Genomic DNA, 16,007 nt, shown 5'->3' with positions numbered 1-16,007 from the left:
CTGATTTTGCAGGCACCATGTGAACAAACACTGCTCTGAAGAAGACTCACCAAGATCCACACTTCTGCAGAAAATGAGCACAAAGCTGCCCCTCTGAATGCTGTTTGAATGCTATTTTACCTGCTCAGATATAGACTTTAACTAACCTGCAGGCTTGTTACTGCCTCCCCCTCCCCCGCCCCGCACAGGGGCAAACTTCACCTTTTTTGAACAAAGGATAATTTGTTTTTTGTTTTTTGTTTTTTAATCATTAACTTAACAAACATTCTTACCTGGAGGCCATTTCAAACTTTCTTTGGTGGCAAGAAAAAACATTAACTTGAAAATGAACCACAAAAGAATAACTGCAAGAAAGTCCTGATAACTACAAATGTAATTTGTTCCTACTTGTAGATCTGATGACCCACTGCTACAAAATAAAGTCAGTTTAAGTATATTATAAAACAATACAATTGTCATTGGTGATTGTACAACAGTTTTACAAACAAAACAAACCCAGGGTACTTCCACACTGCGATACGTATGATCAGGCGGCATTTAGATATAGGTTGCCACTGCATGAATGAAACCAAAATTGTTTTGAGGTCTGAAAAGTAAGATTAACTGAACATATCTAGAGATCAAGAGATTTTCTGTGAGGCTTCTATTATTTAGGATTTTTTGTCCAAAGCATTTGCAGAAAGCAGTTTCTCCCCCGAGCTGAGGAGTCGTGCAGAGCCCGGGACACTTGGCCCGGCATAGCTGGAGACTTGTCTCCCCTCCAGGGACGCTGCCCTGAGCTGCTTCAGCTTGCGAGGAGAACTCAGCCTGGAGGCCGGGCGTGAAGTCCTCCCGCTGCACAGACGGGGCTCAGCAAGGGCCCGGGTGAAAAAGCAGCGGCAACCCTGAAGACAGCTGATCACAAGGGAAAATATAGTTATTTGGTTTATTACTGTGTGTTCTGGGTAAAAGGAAATTGTGGTGGCTTTGTTCATGCAAGGAAAACGTGGTCACTGAACGTAATCTAAGCTTTTTTTAAAAAATTAAGCCAGGAAAAAAAATAGCGGTGCCAGAAGCTAGAAGTACCCCAACGACTGCAAGTAAATTTAGCTCTGAGGCTAAAACACTGCCGTAACCAAACCATCTACGTACTGCAACGTGAGACTAACGTACAGGTAGCAGAGCTCCCACTGCGCTCACAACACCGTGGCCTGGGGGAAGGCCCTGGAGAAGAGGTGGAAAACACCTTCTTGGCTCCCCCCCTGCCCTGGGCTGCTCCGGGAGTTTGAGCAGCCCCTCGGCGGACCCGGAGCCGGCCCGATTCACGCTGCCCCGCCGCCCCTTCCCGCGGCCACCCCGCGCTCCGGCCTCCGGCGCCGGCCCGGCAGAGCCGCCTGCCTCACCGCCGSGCTGGCGCCCGAGCGGGCGAGCGCTCCCGAGCGGGAGAACTTTTTAATATCGTGAAAGGTGGTTCAGGGTTGCCTGATCCGCACACTTGATTTTATGCCACATCCTGTCTGAATTGACAACCTTGTCTTCCGGTAAATTTACACAGACAGTTTTCTCCCAGGGGTAATATGTTACTTCTAAGCGCTTTATTTTTGTCTGAAGAGAAAGCCATATTATGCTAGGCATGATGAATTTTCCAAAAAACATAATTCTACACAATTACACCTCCTGTCTGAGATATTAAAACTAATTTAAACTACACCTTTTTCTGGAAACAAAAATTGCTCATCTTCTCACTTTACAGTCCTTGAGCATTTGCTTTGATCCAAGTCATCATTTTCACTTGTTTCTTTTTCCTGAAAGACAGCACAAACCCAATGACATTCACATCAGTGTTCAACATGCAGATTTGCGTGGGAGAGAACTTACGAAAATTGGTTTCATCCATCCCTTCATTCAGCTGAAAAGCCCTTGCCTGTAGAGAAAGCAGTTTTAATAAATAGTTGGAGACCACTTAGGTTAGGCAAAACCTCTATATTTGCTGGAACTGCCCAGAAAAAAATGGAAGGAAGGCTGAGCTTAAAGCATATGCGCAGTTTTTACCGTCTCTGCTTTACTTACACTTTAAAAATAACCAGCTCCCTTGAGGGCAGGAGATCTTCCCTGAGGATAAATTCATTTTTTTAATTTCAATTTTTTCAAAAAAGATGTGCTGCAGCACAGTCGACCTGGGTGAAGATCCACTGAGTCTTGCACTTCAAAAACAGGAAGGTGAGCAAGAACAGGAACGCTCTAGAAACCTTATCAGAGTCGAGGCATTTGGCCAACCCGGCGCCGAATGTGTGAGCCAGGCCAGCGGAAAGTACAGGCTGCGAGCTCTATAGAAGACACCGTTACTCATCTGTGCCAAATTTGCACTTTGCCGCTCGCTTCTCATACTCCCAGCCAGCTGCTCTCCGCGTTGGGCTGGTGACCACGCGGCAGAGTAATAGTGAGAAGGCTGCTGCTGGGGGGAAATTCGTCAAAATTAGTTTGCAAATGGGGTGGTATATGTGCAGAGGGGCTGGAGGTGGGGGGTTCACAGGGAAAGGCCATTTTTTTTCTTTCTTTCTTAGAGTTGTGAAGCATGCAAGTGCCAATGTCCTGGGGAAGTTGATGGGACTTTCCACCGAGCAGCACAGAAAATTCACACTCCCTTCGCTTCCCTCTCCCGGCAGCAGCATCCTCCCTCCTTCCTGAATCCCATGGGGTTCCCACCTTCAAAACGCCCTTCTGTAATTCCTGCCCCACGTAAAGAAACGCGCTTGCTCCCCCACGTCCGTGGAGCTGGACCGGCACCCCCAGGAACAGCGCTTCTCCTTCCACATCCGCACCTTCTTCCTCTCCCCAGAGGAAACGCTGTCCCCAGGGTCTGTGCTCTTTAACCAACCAAACCTCTCGGTTCGTTAGAGCAGTCAGAGCCTTGAAATGTTTGATAAGGCTGAGAAAAGACTGCTGGCTGCAATATTGAATATTTTGTCCTAAGGGCCAAWTATACCAAAAAATAACCCCAGTAATTGCTGGCTTTCTAAGCATCCTGGCTTCTGCGTATGCTGAGGCAAAACAYGGTTCTCAGAGGATATAATTTCTTTCCTTCGTCTGCAGGAGTAATAAAGCCCAGCGCGAAGCAGGATCGCGTATTAACCCCGTCTCTGCCCAGCACCGCTGCTGTGCGCTGCAAGGASGCAGGGCAGCGACCCCCTGCAGGCGCTGGTGCCCAGCCCAGGTGCTGCGGCCCCGCTTRGCGCGGAAACGAGAAACGCCACGCGGAAGACACCCCCGCGGCGGGCACCGCGCCGCGCAGAAAGAGCCGCCGCCGCGCAAAGGGCTTAGAGCATCCGCTCATGGGGACGTGAAAACTGCACGCCCATCCTCTACCTTCAGGAAAACACAGGGGAAACGATCGCCGCCGGTTGCCTGATGAAAATACTCCATTCCCACAAAAGGAACCACCTCTCTCTCAAACACACACCCCTGTAGGGAGGGTTTCCATGCCAGAGACGGTCTACAACTGCTCAGGACGAAGGACCACCAGGGGCTGATCGCAAGGGCTGCTCAGGTCCAGCCTGGTCTCCTCAGTCTCCCCGMTCTTCCCAGGTCCACACCAGGGTGGCCCAAACCCAGCTGGTCCCTCCCCTCCGAGGCAGCRCCCGGGCGGCACGCCATCCGGGGCYGCCRGGCGCTCGCCAGTGCTGGAGAAGGCACCGTCTTCCTCGGCTGAGCTTAGCTCGGAGCAGGTTACGGGCTCCCCGAGGAAGAGCCGAGCCGGCTGCCGCCTGCTAGGGCGGCTGGCGCGGCGTACGAGGCCGCACGCGTCCACGTCTACGTCTGGGCGTGGAGCTCACAAGCAGCAAACCTGAGCTCTGGCTCACCAGCACGAGAAAGGACCATCCTCCTGAGCAGCCCGCTCTCCCCCTAGCAATGCCAGCCTTGTTTTGTATCCTCAACGTGGAATCAAGTTTATTTTTGGAAGCTCATTTTACAATTCAATCTTTTTTAGCAATACTATTTCTAGTTACAATTTAGAGATATTTTCTTTCATTCTGATTAATTTGTTAAATAAATATGCAAATATATCAAGTGCTCTCTATAAAAAAAAACACACATAATGAACAACCCCTCAAACAATAAAACTGAACTTAATACAAATACCTTCTATATTACATGTATGAAATGGCCGTGTATTTTTTAAACTGTAATGAAACTTGATTACAGATGAATCACATGACATAACCTAAAAGGAATGAGCATATATGAGTGCTGCCTCTGTAAAGAGAAAYTGAGCATCTCCCTATTTAAAAATATAAAAAGAAGCCCAACAATATCATCCATGTTTGTATAGATGCTGCATGTAAGATAAATTAGGAAAGTAATTTTCTCCATTAAACATTTGAATACAGAGAGGAATAACATGCTGCAGTCTTCTTTCAGAAAGATTTAGCCTCAAGACACTGAGTTAACTTCTTTTGATAGARTTAAATTAGTATTTAAAGAGAGGCATAATCCTTATTCTGGATCTCTACACTTAGCAGAATAAGTATATAATACCAGTTTTAACACAGCCTTCAACAGTTTGTTTCGATTTATAGTGACAAATAGAAAAACTTGTTTAAAAAAATTACAAGAATGAAATAAGAAATCAATGCACAAAGTCAACAGACTTCCCTCAGCATGGTTCAGCATTAAAATTTGTGCTCATGATGGGGCTAAATTTGGCAGTGGAACACACGTACTGCCAGCTACCCCCACTGCCTTCACCTTGTTTGAACATCTACAGACCGTGAGCTAGGTAGCTGTTCGTAGATGAAACGTACTGACATACAGCAAATTAGGAAGTGTCCTAGGTTTCCCTTAACATCACAGCTTGTCTTCGGTCCTATTGCCCAGGCATAAATTTCCCCCAGGGAAATCTGCCTGCAGGTAGCAGGGCAACTCATAAACACATGGAAAACTGCTGAAGGGCTGTAACTGAGAAATATAATCACAACAATCTTGTGCTTTACGGTCCAAAAAGGATCAGTTCTGGCTAATGTTAGTATTTTGCCAGCTGAGCACTCATCTTCCAATTAGCTTAAATGGAGAACATAAAATAGCATGCTTTAGCAGAACAATTTTAAATCAAAGTGCTTTCAGCAGTGAACAGGAATATCTCAATAACCCAGTTACAATCCGGGTAATAGTCTCCATCCTACAACTAATAGAGATCTCACTGTTTGCAATTACCTTAAATTCTTTTTTTTAAGACTTTTTTTTTTTGAGGCAGCCCAATTAGAAGTTGTCACTTTCCCTCCATTCCGATACACTTTCTTAAAAGTGGCACAGACTACCGGCAGCAAATAATTTCCTTTCTGGTAATTCCTATTAATATAATGCACAGCATCATAGCTTAATACAAATACTTTTCATAACAGACATATAAACACACAATAAAAGCATATGACAAAGCAGCTGCAGCTATTTTACTATATTACATTGCTGGGAGAGTTTCCTTTAATTTTCTTCGATTTTTTTTTTTTTTTTTAGAATTTCAACTTCTAGTACCAGTAAGAAAGCTGTATTTCTTCTGATATTTTTATAAAGCAGAGGGGAAAAAAGTGGGTGAAATAGAATTCATAGAAAGTGAACAAGACCATATAAACGTAAGTTTTAAAAAATGAACAGACCTGGATAACAGAAGCCTCGCTAGGCTCAACATAAGGAAGCCTGGGAGCAGGGGAAAGCTGGAACCCTGTTCTTCAGAAAATAGAATACATCTGATGATTTCCAATTGCTTGATTTATACAGATGTGATTAAGCTGGGGTCATTCTATTTTACTCATAAGCCTTACTAATGGGCTTATTAAAAACATACACAAATCGTGACCAGTGAATAAGGGAGGGGGAACAGCAATGAACACCTCAGAAACTCAAGGATAACTGTACAGATTGAGATAATAAAGTATAGAAGTTTATTATGTATCAGCTCATGTTTTCATGTCTTTATTCCCCCTTCCAAGAAGGCTTACGGTATGCCAATAGACACTTAAAAATAGTGATAAATAAACTTTGTCCTTCTAGGTTTCTCTCATTACAGATCAAGTTGTAAATCGTTATAAAATGTCACTTTTTGCCTATTTTGAAAGCATCTACCACTCTTCCTGGCTGGAAGGCATTTCTGAAGGATTCTGAAGTTTTAGACATTACATAGGAGACCTTTATGGTTCTAGCTTCATTTTCACTCTTGACATTTGTTCCTCACTTATTCTTGCACCATGGCAAGTCTAGTACCTTAAGTGCCTGTAAAGTGGAGTGACTCCTGTAGCTCCGCACAGCGAAGATACTGCATCTGGGGAACAATGACATAAACTTGTATCCCTCCTAACACCAAAGACACAGTAAGTGTCCTCCATGTAGGAACTGGGGAAAGAGAAATTTATGCAACTCTTGGGGGCTTATTTCAGAAAGCAAATGTCATTTTTGCAACTTGGACATGATTTTAAAGTAATTAAAAAATGAAGAAAACTTATGTTTAATTATGTTCAAAAGACATCAGTAGCACAGTGCATCTGTGAACTCCTGTCCAAGTTCCTTGTGATTTTGATTTCCCCAGCTCTGATCTCCTTGGYGACTTAGTGCCATTATACTCCACTCTTCATGTCAAGCTCCTGATGATTTTGCGTTTCATCAAGGGTCAGGAATTCGTCACATGCTCCTGTTCGGTCATTTGACTGTTCTTTATGAACCAAGTGCACCATTTCTTGCGATTTGCTGGCTTCTCCATTTAATCCACCTGTCTTCCTGTCTTCTACTGCCCCTTTGCCGTTGTTAATCACTAGCTTTTTCTTCTGCCCACATCTAGTAAGAAATAAAAAGAAAATAAGCACCACAAATGTAGACTAACGGAAACAAAAAATGAAAATTCTAGTCAATATTGAGGAAAAGACACTTAGAAATGAGGCCTGTCTGCCAGTGCAGACTTAGGTGGATATTTCATTTTCAGACGAAGCCACCATTATCTATATGGTCACCATGAGTYTAGCAGAAGCCCACTGATGTGATCACCAACTACCTCCACTACAAATAGGACTAGCATGCACTACTGAAAGCTAGAAATGATTTGCTAATATTTGACTATTTCCATATTTATGAACTTTGTATATATGCCACTGTAAGGACAAGGCATGCTAAATCAGACTTGGGACTAGACCTCTGAAAGTCTCAATTTTTTGAGATGGCTGGAAATTTGGATCAAAAGACCAAGTTCTCACCTACTTACAAAAGACAACTTTTTCTTTCTCTGTATTAGCATGTCAGGCCTAAAATCCTGCCAACGGCCAGGGAATAACGCAAGATTACACTTGCTATTATCAACAGCTTAGATCATTAAGAAGACATTAACATACAGAATAGCTACCRTGTTTTTAAAATTGCACTCACTCCAGTGCTACCCAGTAAACCCTGTATTTAGCTATGGCTGAACATAAAAAAAGTCACTAAATGCTAGCACTTTAAAAAAAGGTAGTAGTTGTATACCTGTCAGCTATGCCCCAGACTGTTAAGACGGTGCTCTGGCTATGCTGTGCTGAATATTAGCTTGTCGTCTTTGAACAGCCTGGTGCAAACTGAGTGTATACAGCACAGCTCTCTTCAGAGGGACACTGGCTTTGTGAAGTTGTACTGATTTTGTCCAAATGACTAATTTGGCAGTTTAATTATACTATTATCCTTGGGAAGTGCCTTCCCTTATGTTTACAGACTGACATGCMACAGTTGTTTCAGCCAAAGCAGCTCAGTTCACCATGTTTATATCATACAAATACTTGGGAACATTTCCCGTTCCGGAACCGTCAAATGCCAAAAGGGAGAACGGCGAGCGGCGCGAAGCCCCGCCGGCTCTCCGGAAAGTGGCTCAGTTTTTCTTCGCCGGCGCGCAGGTCAGGCTGCGCGGCACCTCCCGTCGGCCTCTGGAAGCAGATCCTACCTCCTTTTACAACAGGCACCAGACTCAGAGGCAATCCTCTTTGGTTGCAAAGAGGGATGGATAAATAGATAAATAAATCGCAGCACACTGAGCCTTGGGCCATTTTATTTTTTTTATAGGATAATTTAGAACAACGGCTCTTAAAAAAATAAGGGAAACACTAAAGCCAAGCAATTTGSTATTCACTGAGAAGAGCTGATTGCTTGGTTGAAACTCTTTAAACCTCCTGTGACTGACTTACTGACCTCGTAAATGAGGAAGGCTAAATCTACTGAGCTCTGAATCAAGTGGTTAAGTGTCTCGAACCCAGAGCCTGCTCCTGCTCTCGCTCCGCTCTTCCAGACAACCACAACAAGAACGAAACTGAGAAAGCTGCAGTTAGCATCCCTTTGGGAAARTGGCACAACCGACGGCGTTCCGCAGACAAAAACCTTGACGAGTCTCCCTTTTTTTTTAATACATATATATAAATGAATGCTTCAAATATTCTCAATTTACTGCTCCGGTAACACAGAAACGCTCAATCATCCTCTTTTTCAACCATGAAGCTCTGTTGCAGCCCAGCTGCAGTGCTGGTTGCTGTTCACAYGCAGTACGCTTACTGCGCGGCAACTACCTCTCTGTGAATTTTCAGCATATTAGTCAGACCAGAACAGAAGAACACAGAATCCTTGACTTATCCATGTTATTATTTGGATCCTGTTAAAGTGAAATGAAAAAACCCACTGTTTCAAGTATATCGGATTATGTCCCTGCTTCAGGAAATTCTCCTCACAGTGATTAGCACATATTACTARAGTCTAATCTACAAATTTGTGCACATACATACACCCACGTGCACTTCCTCTTTTTTGGTCTCACTCCCAGTTACGTGTAAGTGCYAAGTAAAAAACAGATTTTCCATTAACAATATCTAGTATATAATTCATAGCTTTGAGATTGCTTCATTTCTCGTCAGATGCTATCTATATTCAGTCACACCAGCCCTGTTGGCTGTTTCTATGGCAATGCTGGGTTGAGAGGGAAGAAGCAATGGCAGTCTCTACTTTTATAGACATAAAGTAGCACATAAATCAGTAAGCCATACTATTCACACTATGTAACTCCAGAATCACTTAACAGAAAGCAAGCTGTAGTTTATTCTGTCTCACCACGTGCTTGATATCTTATTTTAGCCTGGCTCTAAYAACACTGTCAGAGAAGCACAGATATTGTGGATACAACCCCAGGGACAACATGCCAGGTGCCATCTCACTACCTCCTTCAGGAGGACTGTATCAGTTTACTCCATCTGACACTGGCCTGGCGGCTGCATTCAGTTTGGGCTTCCTTGCCTCAGAGGAGCTTTCTGTGTTACAGGCCAGGACTAGTTAGGGTGCTCCCCAACCAGGGCAAGTGTTTTAATCCAGCACCCAAGTGAGACTCCAGAGTACCCTGACTCTCTCCCACAGAAGTATTAATGCGTGCTTTCCTGCAAGCAGCAGGCACCCAATAAATTTGCTTAAATTACCCTTCTTGAACAAAATTATCCACTCTGGCAAAAAGATCGAGTTTAACATTCAAGTAGCAACAAGCTGTTTCTGACAATCAAGAAGCAACCTCAGAACARCCACTAGAGAAAGCAAAGAGTGACCAGAACCTTATAGCCTCTTCTTTAGGCTACTTTTCTGCAGACTTCTGGCTAACCTTGCACAAATCACTCTGACTTCCAAATCTTCAAGTCTCTCCAGCAGACTAAAGTAACTGCTGGGAGCAAAACCCCTTATTACCTGCAGGTAAATTCACTCCCCACAGCCRCCCAGCCCCACAGCTCTTAACCCTGTGACTGCCAGTTGTGATACTGCCTTTGGTTTGGCAGGAAGAAATTAATCCTGTGTCTACAATTCTCTGATACAGCCTTTCACACAGCTGTCCCTGTGGACAGCAGTCTGTTAATGGTAGAGGATTACATTCAGCTCATCCCATATAACATATTCTTCATTCTCAGTGAATAGGATCTGTGTATTAATAAGTAATGGACAGAGAATGATTAAGATTCTCTCTGATCTGTACACATTCTGTTTCCATCCACAGAGACCAAAATATACATATACACATACATATATACATACATATATACACATGTGTGTGTGTGTGTGTGTGTGTGTGTGTGTATTTTACACAGCTATTGCTTCAAGCCTCAAGTTACAGATTTCTGCAGTGGAAGCTCTTTCTGGTGTTACACTACTCTAGCCTTGCATGAAGCTTTGAAGCCTCTCAAGGAGGAAAGTAACAGAGCAATGCATTTTGAAAAAGCAAAGGACTTCCTTACCTTCTCCGACTGTTAACAGCAATGCAGATTCCAAGAATCAATGCCAGTGCCACAAGAGCACAAACTATAATCAACCATTCTGTGGGTAAAATTGAGGGAGGGGAAGGAAACCTGTTATCTTACACAGTTTTGTCATTTCGTAGAACTGCAAGAACACAAACATTTTCACGTTCATTCATACTGTCAATTTTTCCCCCTAGCTTGCAYGAATGTTTGTTCATTTTTCAAAGTGCTTCTGTGCATAGCAAATACTTTATCATCAGTCACACTGAATATGCTACTAAAAAAAGCATTCAGCTACGGGCAGGCCAAYGCAGATGAAATATCTGCTCACTGTTAACACTTGCAAGTACTGTACTTTTGTCAGCACAGGTGAAAAAGAGTTGTATCGCTGATATATTCCAAGAGCTAGGATAGGCTTAGTAACGAGACACCTGTAATCTTGGATTCAAAGGTAGACTTTAACATAGAGTGAGATGTCTACCTTCATTTTTTTTCCTTTAAAGTCTTAATTTAGTAGGCATTTTGAGAGCAAGTCCTGAAAAAAGGAACTACAAAATTGCAATGAAGAGGTAAAACTGGAAGGGATCGTAAGAGGTTACATCACTTATGTTTCACTCCAGTGAAACAGGATCAGTGAGAATATGCTTGAGAAACATTTCATTTGCTCTTAAGATTTTGAATAATGGAGAATTCACAACCTTCCCRGTAGTCTACTCTTTATGCTTTACTATCATGAAAGACAGAAATCCTCCTAATAGTCAACCCCTTTTTCTTTTTCATTTGAACTAAGTCTCATTGCACAAGTCTCCCATGTTTCACATGAAACAAAGTACTTCTTTTAATTAGTTAATTATTATTACTCCATGATAAAAAAATGATAAATTTTCTTTTTGTGGCATACTCATCTCACATCTCCTCTTAYTCTTCTCTAAAAATGAGTTCTTCTAAACTTGCCGCAAAGGTTTCCTTTCCAAAAGTTATCTTTGTGGCCTTCTCTACTTTTCCTACTTGATTAATAAAAGACAATGTTTTGAAGTGARCACAGTCCTTCAGCTCCAGACTTGCCAGGCCTAAGTAAAGTGGAATAATTACTCTCTGTGTCTTGCAAATGACGTTACTGTTAATATATCCCAGAATGTACTTGCATTTTTTTGCAATAGAATCATGGTGTTGGCTTTTTTCTATTCCATTTTAAACTGCAGCTCTTGTTCTGTAATACTGGTGTCTCAGCTATTATTTTCACTGAACATTCTCAGATATGATACTTCATATACATATCTTTACTGAATTTCATCTAATTGATTTCAGACCAATTTATCAAAATTATTTAATTCTTAATCTTTTTCTCCAAAATGCATAGGATTTCTCTTATTTTGATATAATTGGGAAGTTTTATGAGTTACAATATACTCCATTTTCGAGACTACCAGTGAAAATGCTCAGTATTATCCAATTCAGAACAAAACCTGAACAGCTGTACTTGACCCACATTTTCATCTCTCGCTTCAGTTCATAGTAACATAATTCTGTGTTTAAATCTTAAAAATAAATGAGAAACTGGAAAAGAAATGAAAATTTTGAAAACTTACCTGGTACTCGGGCYGACCTTGGTTGTGAAATTACTGCTGTTGTGGTCTGTCCAGGGAAAGGAGTGGATCCATGATCTCCCATATGTGAGCCYTTTTTACCATATATACTAGACGTAGCTCCTAAAAGAACAAAAATACCCATTAGGCCCAATATGTCTAATGAGTATTGAACAGCGAGGTACCCAGGGTATAACTTTCACAACYCAAAATATTTATTAAACAACAAAAAATATTTCTAGAAGTTCATACGGAGGTCATTAAAAAGTATTCTTACTGAAAACTTTTGCATAGACTACACTCATCATACTCATATGAACTATGTTTAGTTTTAGCACTTTGAATAACAAAATTTATTGTTTTCCTCTCTCATACATTTCATTTTTTTTCATTTTTAACTATGATATACTTCTATGAACCAAAATGTGATCAGAACTACCTAGAAATTTTCTAGGGAGAATGTAAGGACACCTGAATTTTGGCAGATTTTTTTGAAGTTTTTGATATACATAGTCAAGTGTCTGGCCTGTTCCATGCAAAAAAACAGAAAAAACAAGGTGAGAGAGAAAAGAAAACTTCAGTTTTTAAAAACCGAAAATGATCAATTTAGAGAAAATTTTAAACTTTTACTTTTATTCCTACACAGGATAAAACTGAATTTCTAAAACTTCAATGTGCTCATAAAAAAGAAGTGGAGTTMTTTCCTGTGCAAGATCCAGTTGCATGTGGATCCCTCTGCCTTTTTAAATTTGTTGTGTAATTTGGTTCTAAAAATCTTAAATCCAAATGCACACTTCAAGTCTCAGTTATCTGCTATGATGGCCACACTCCATGAATTTTAATGTGATTACAGTAACATTTCTGGCCTACTCTGTTCCTATACGGAAATCCCACGTCTCAAATGAAACTACTAAAATTATCTTTTTTGCCACTACACAAACCATATTACAGTTCTCCATCTCTCTGAACTCTTCCAGACTCCGACTGAGCAAATTAAGTGCTTATTCAAAGGTAATGTTCTTTTTCTTGTTCTTTAACACACATTGCAACTCTCGTCAACACCTCTGATCTCATTTCCTAATAGCAGCTGGCAAATACAGCATATTTTTCCCGCTGCTAAAGTTGGCCAAGAAGTAGTTCATGAATATTCCAGATGTTCTCATCCTTTTATTAATAAGAAACTTACTGACTGATGAGTTGTTTTGTGCAAGCTCACCATTAATTTTAGTAAGGGACCTGYGCTAGTCTCTAAGAAAGCTGACCAAGACGAAAATACCAACTTGCCCATCCCACACGTCAGTGGATTTTTTAAGGTGCTTTACATCCTCCTTGAGAAATGGCAGAGCTTCTCCAGCCGCAAAGCCCCCTTAGATAGATATGTAGATATTGCTCAGCGATCCTCGCGCTACCGGAACRGCTGTCTTCCCCTCTCCTCCCCTATGCCCAGAGGGCACATGGGGTGCAGCTGCATCCCCTCGTGATCTCGGCCGAGGGACGCGCTTGCAGGAGGCAGAAAGGGATCCTAAGAAACTCTCCCAGTTTCATTCTGAAGGAATGTTGTTGTACTTTTTTCTTTTTTGAGCGTTGTATTTTTTGTTCCTCCAGTGGATTGATTCATTATTCTACTGCGGCGCTTGGACAGAAGATCAGTCATTAGTATGTTGTCAGACCACAGCTCAAGTGCTGCTGTGCAGAAAAAGCAAGTGTGGTGCCTTGAGCAATTCACCTGCTCAGAGAAGACCTTTAACTGCAGTCTGTCCACGCACTAATGGATCTTCTACATCACATTAGAACCGTATGGGGCAACATTACAAATGAAAGAATCGCTCAATAAAAAAACAACACTTCCTACGCTGATGGTATTGTCCTAGTCATTTCCTTGTATTATATTTTCAAAAAACACCAACAGAAGATAAATGAAAGAAATGGAAGAGTTATGAACCTTTGCCAGGGCACTGGCAATGCAGAGATTCTACACAGATATTCACCTCAAGAATGATCCAGTTCTTACAGGTTTTACATACTTAAAAGAGAAAGGCAGCTAACATTTTTTCATAGTGTGTAATGTCTGCAAAATAAATTAGGGAGACAGCTTGGACTAATCAAGAGAATGGGGGGAATGAAAGTCAAGAAATGAGTCTGTTGTAGTAGGAAACAGTCGTTGAAAATAGATKGATCTTTCCAAAGAAATTGTATCAAATATATAATTACATTTATAGCGCTGTGCCTATGTTAAAATACTGCAACTCAGGCAGTTTTGATTGGGTTTATTTTACTGACATTGTATAAAATTCTGAAAAAAAATGTAGGACAAATTCTATCTTATGATGTATGAGTTCACATTAATTAAAGTTAATTAAAAGAGAATCCACAAAACTTACTGGAGCTGTGCCAAGAAAAAAAGTGAAAAGAGAAAGTAGGCAAATGTAGAAACATTTCTCGACCATAACACCTAATCCCCTTTTTACTCAAATCTTTCAAAAGTAATATGTTTACTTGATACAATTTGTATTTTCTAACTATTAATAATGATAAAATTATCTTTAAAGTATTTGCTGTATAATGTTATAAATACATAGGTACATAATCTTGCCTATGTACAAAAAAAACCCACAGAGCATTGGCCAAAATCTGCCCTGGCATGGTGCCACTAACTTCCAGGAAACTGCATGAAAATAGTAGTTGGATTAATGTATAAGAGAAGTAGTATAAGGGAAAAAAAATACTGTTAGGATGATGATTTGTACAAAAAATACATTTGGGAATAAGGAAAAGTCCCTTCACTTCCCATATTATTAGAATATGACTACAAGGAAAAAGGATATTTGTAATGTGATAAACATTTTTTTCTGTTAGCTACACTAACTCTATCAAAAAAAACCTACTCTTCTTAAAAAATACTGTTCACAAATGTCAGYTACAGACTGGCATAAATAGCTATCATTAATCACCGGCAAGAAACCAACAGCAAATACACCTACAGAAAAAGGCCATAAAGAGAATTACTTTTTGCGATATATGTTCATCAGCAACAGAAGAAATGTGGATGGGGCAAAAAATGACARAGAGTTAAGTGTTACACGGCTGGCATGAGAGATCATTAAACAGGAAGATAAAATGCTAACGTGTYGCATAAGGGCACGAGGAAAATGTTCAGAAGCACTTGTTCAGCTTTTCGGAAAAGATAACAGATTCTAAGCATAAGGTATTCGCAAAACACTAYGTTTCATTCTTTTGACCAAAGTTCACTCTTGGGATAGGAAAAAGCTCTCCACAAAAGGCGTCTTAGAAATAAAATACAAAAATATCTAGAAAAGTCAAAAGGAAAAACTAAACAGTAACATGTAGTATAATCTACAGAACGCTTTACGATTCATATTTTCAGAATATCATCATCCTCCAAAACAGTAATGGACTCATCACTAAAAGACTGAATGCAAGTCCTTGTTCTTACTGGTAGGAGCAGGGACGGGYAACCGGTTAAGGTGATCCTCAGCGTCTGGGAAAACTCCAGGAATCAAATTGACATGGGAACCATCCGTGGTAGTTGCCTGCCCACTTTCACTTCCAGGCTGAGTGCCAGGGGCCAGGGGCTCTTTGGTTGCTTCTTCTTGGCTGACAACATCCGTGGACTCTGTGACTGCCATGACGACGGTGGCTCAGTCAGCTTTAGGACTTAACCCTCRTGCAACCACCACCTGCATCATTTCCCACCTCTCCCGTACCACGGCAAGCCAGAGAGCACTTCTCTCTTCCTGATTCAAAGCACAGCAGGAAAGAAGATGCAAAAGCCTTCCCTTCCTCCTCCACTGTCACTGCCCTCTGAGACTCTCAACCAACACGCACCGGCTGGGTTTGAGGGCCCTTGGTTAATACATGCATATCCCAGTGACAGACGGAGAGGAAAGACCTTCAGCAGAAGAGACCACAGCAGCAAAAAATGGGCCTTCTAACTCAGGAGGGAGCAGCCACACCGCAGCTAACTCCGACCATCTTGCCTCACTTTCCACCAGCAAGCATGGGAAAGACACCAAACACGGAATTTAGGGGACATAATTCTCCCGCGGTTGCCCTGCCCTCACCACCAGGACACCACTCATCGCGGCAATGGCGTCGCTGCTGAGTCACGGCAGCAGGCCATCAGACAAAGCCCACCAGGGCACCTCCACCACACCAGTCG

General features: G+C 41.7%; 1 protein-coding gene across 1 annotated transcript; it reads right to left on the bottom strand.

Annotated features, from left to right (window-relative positions):
* Positions 1–5,892: 5,892 nt before the first annotated feature.
* LOC146586061 (CD44 antigen-like) lies at positions 5,893–16,001 on the bottom strand. Its single transcript, XM_085321859.1, has 4 exons — positions 15,282–16,001; positions 11,831–11,950; positions 10,239–10,317; positions 5,893–6,801 (listed from the first exon to the last, which is right to left on the bottom strand). The coding sequence occupies exons 1-4, from the start codon at positions 15,472–15,474 to the stop codon at positions 6,585–6,587; spliced, it is 609 nt and encodes a 202-aa protein (XP_085177985.1). The 5' UTR covers positions 15,475–16,001; the 3' UTR covers positions 5,893–6,584.
* Between the last annotated feature and the right edge of the window lie 6 nt (positions 16,002–16,007).

The sequence above is a fragment of the Rhea americana genome, unplaced genomic scaffold, assembly GCF_003343005.1.
Source record: "Rhea americana isolate MKP2758 unplaced genomic scaffold, rheAme1 scaffold_72, whole genome shotgun sequence".
Lineage (NCBI taxonomy): Eukaryota > Metazoa > Chordata > Aves > Rheiformes > Rheidae > Rhea > Rhea americana.
This window is presented reverse-complemented; position numbering and strand designations above follow the sequence as displayed.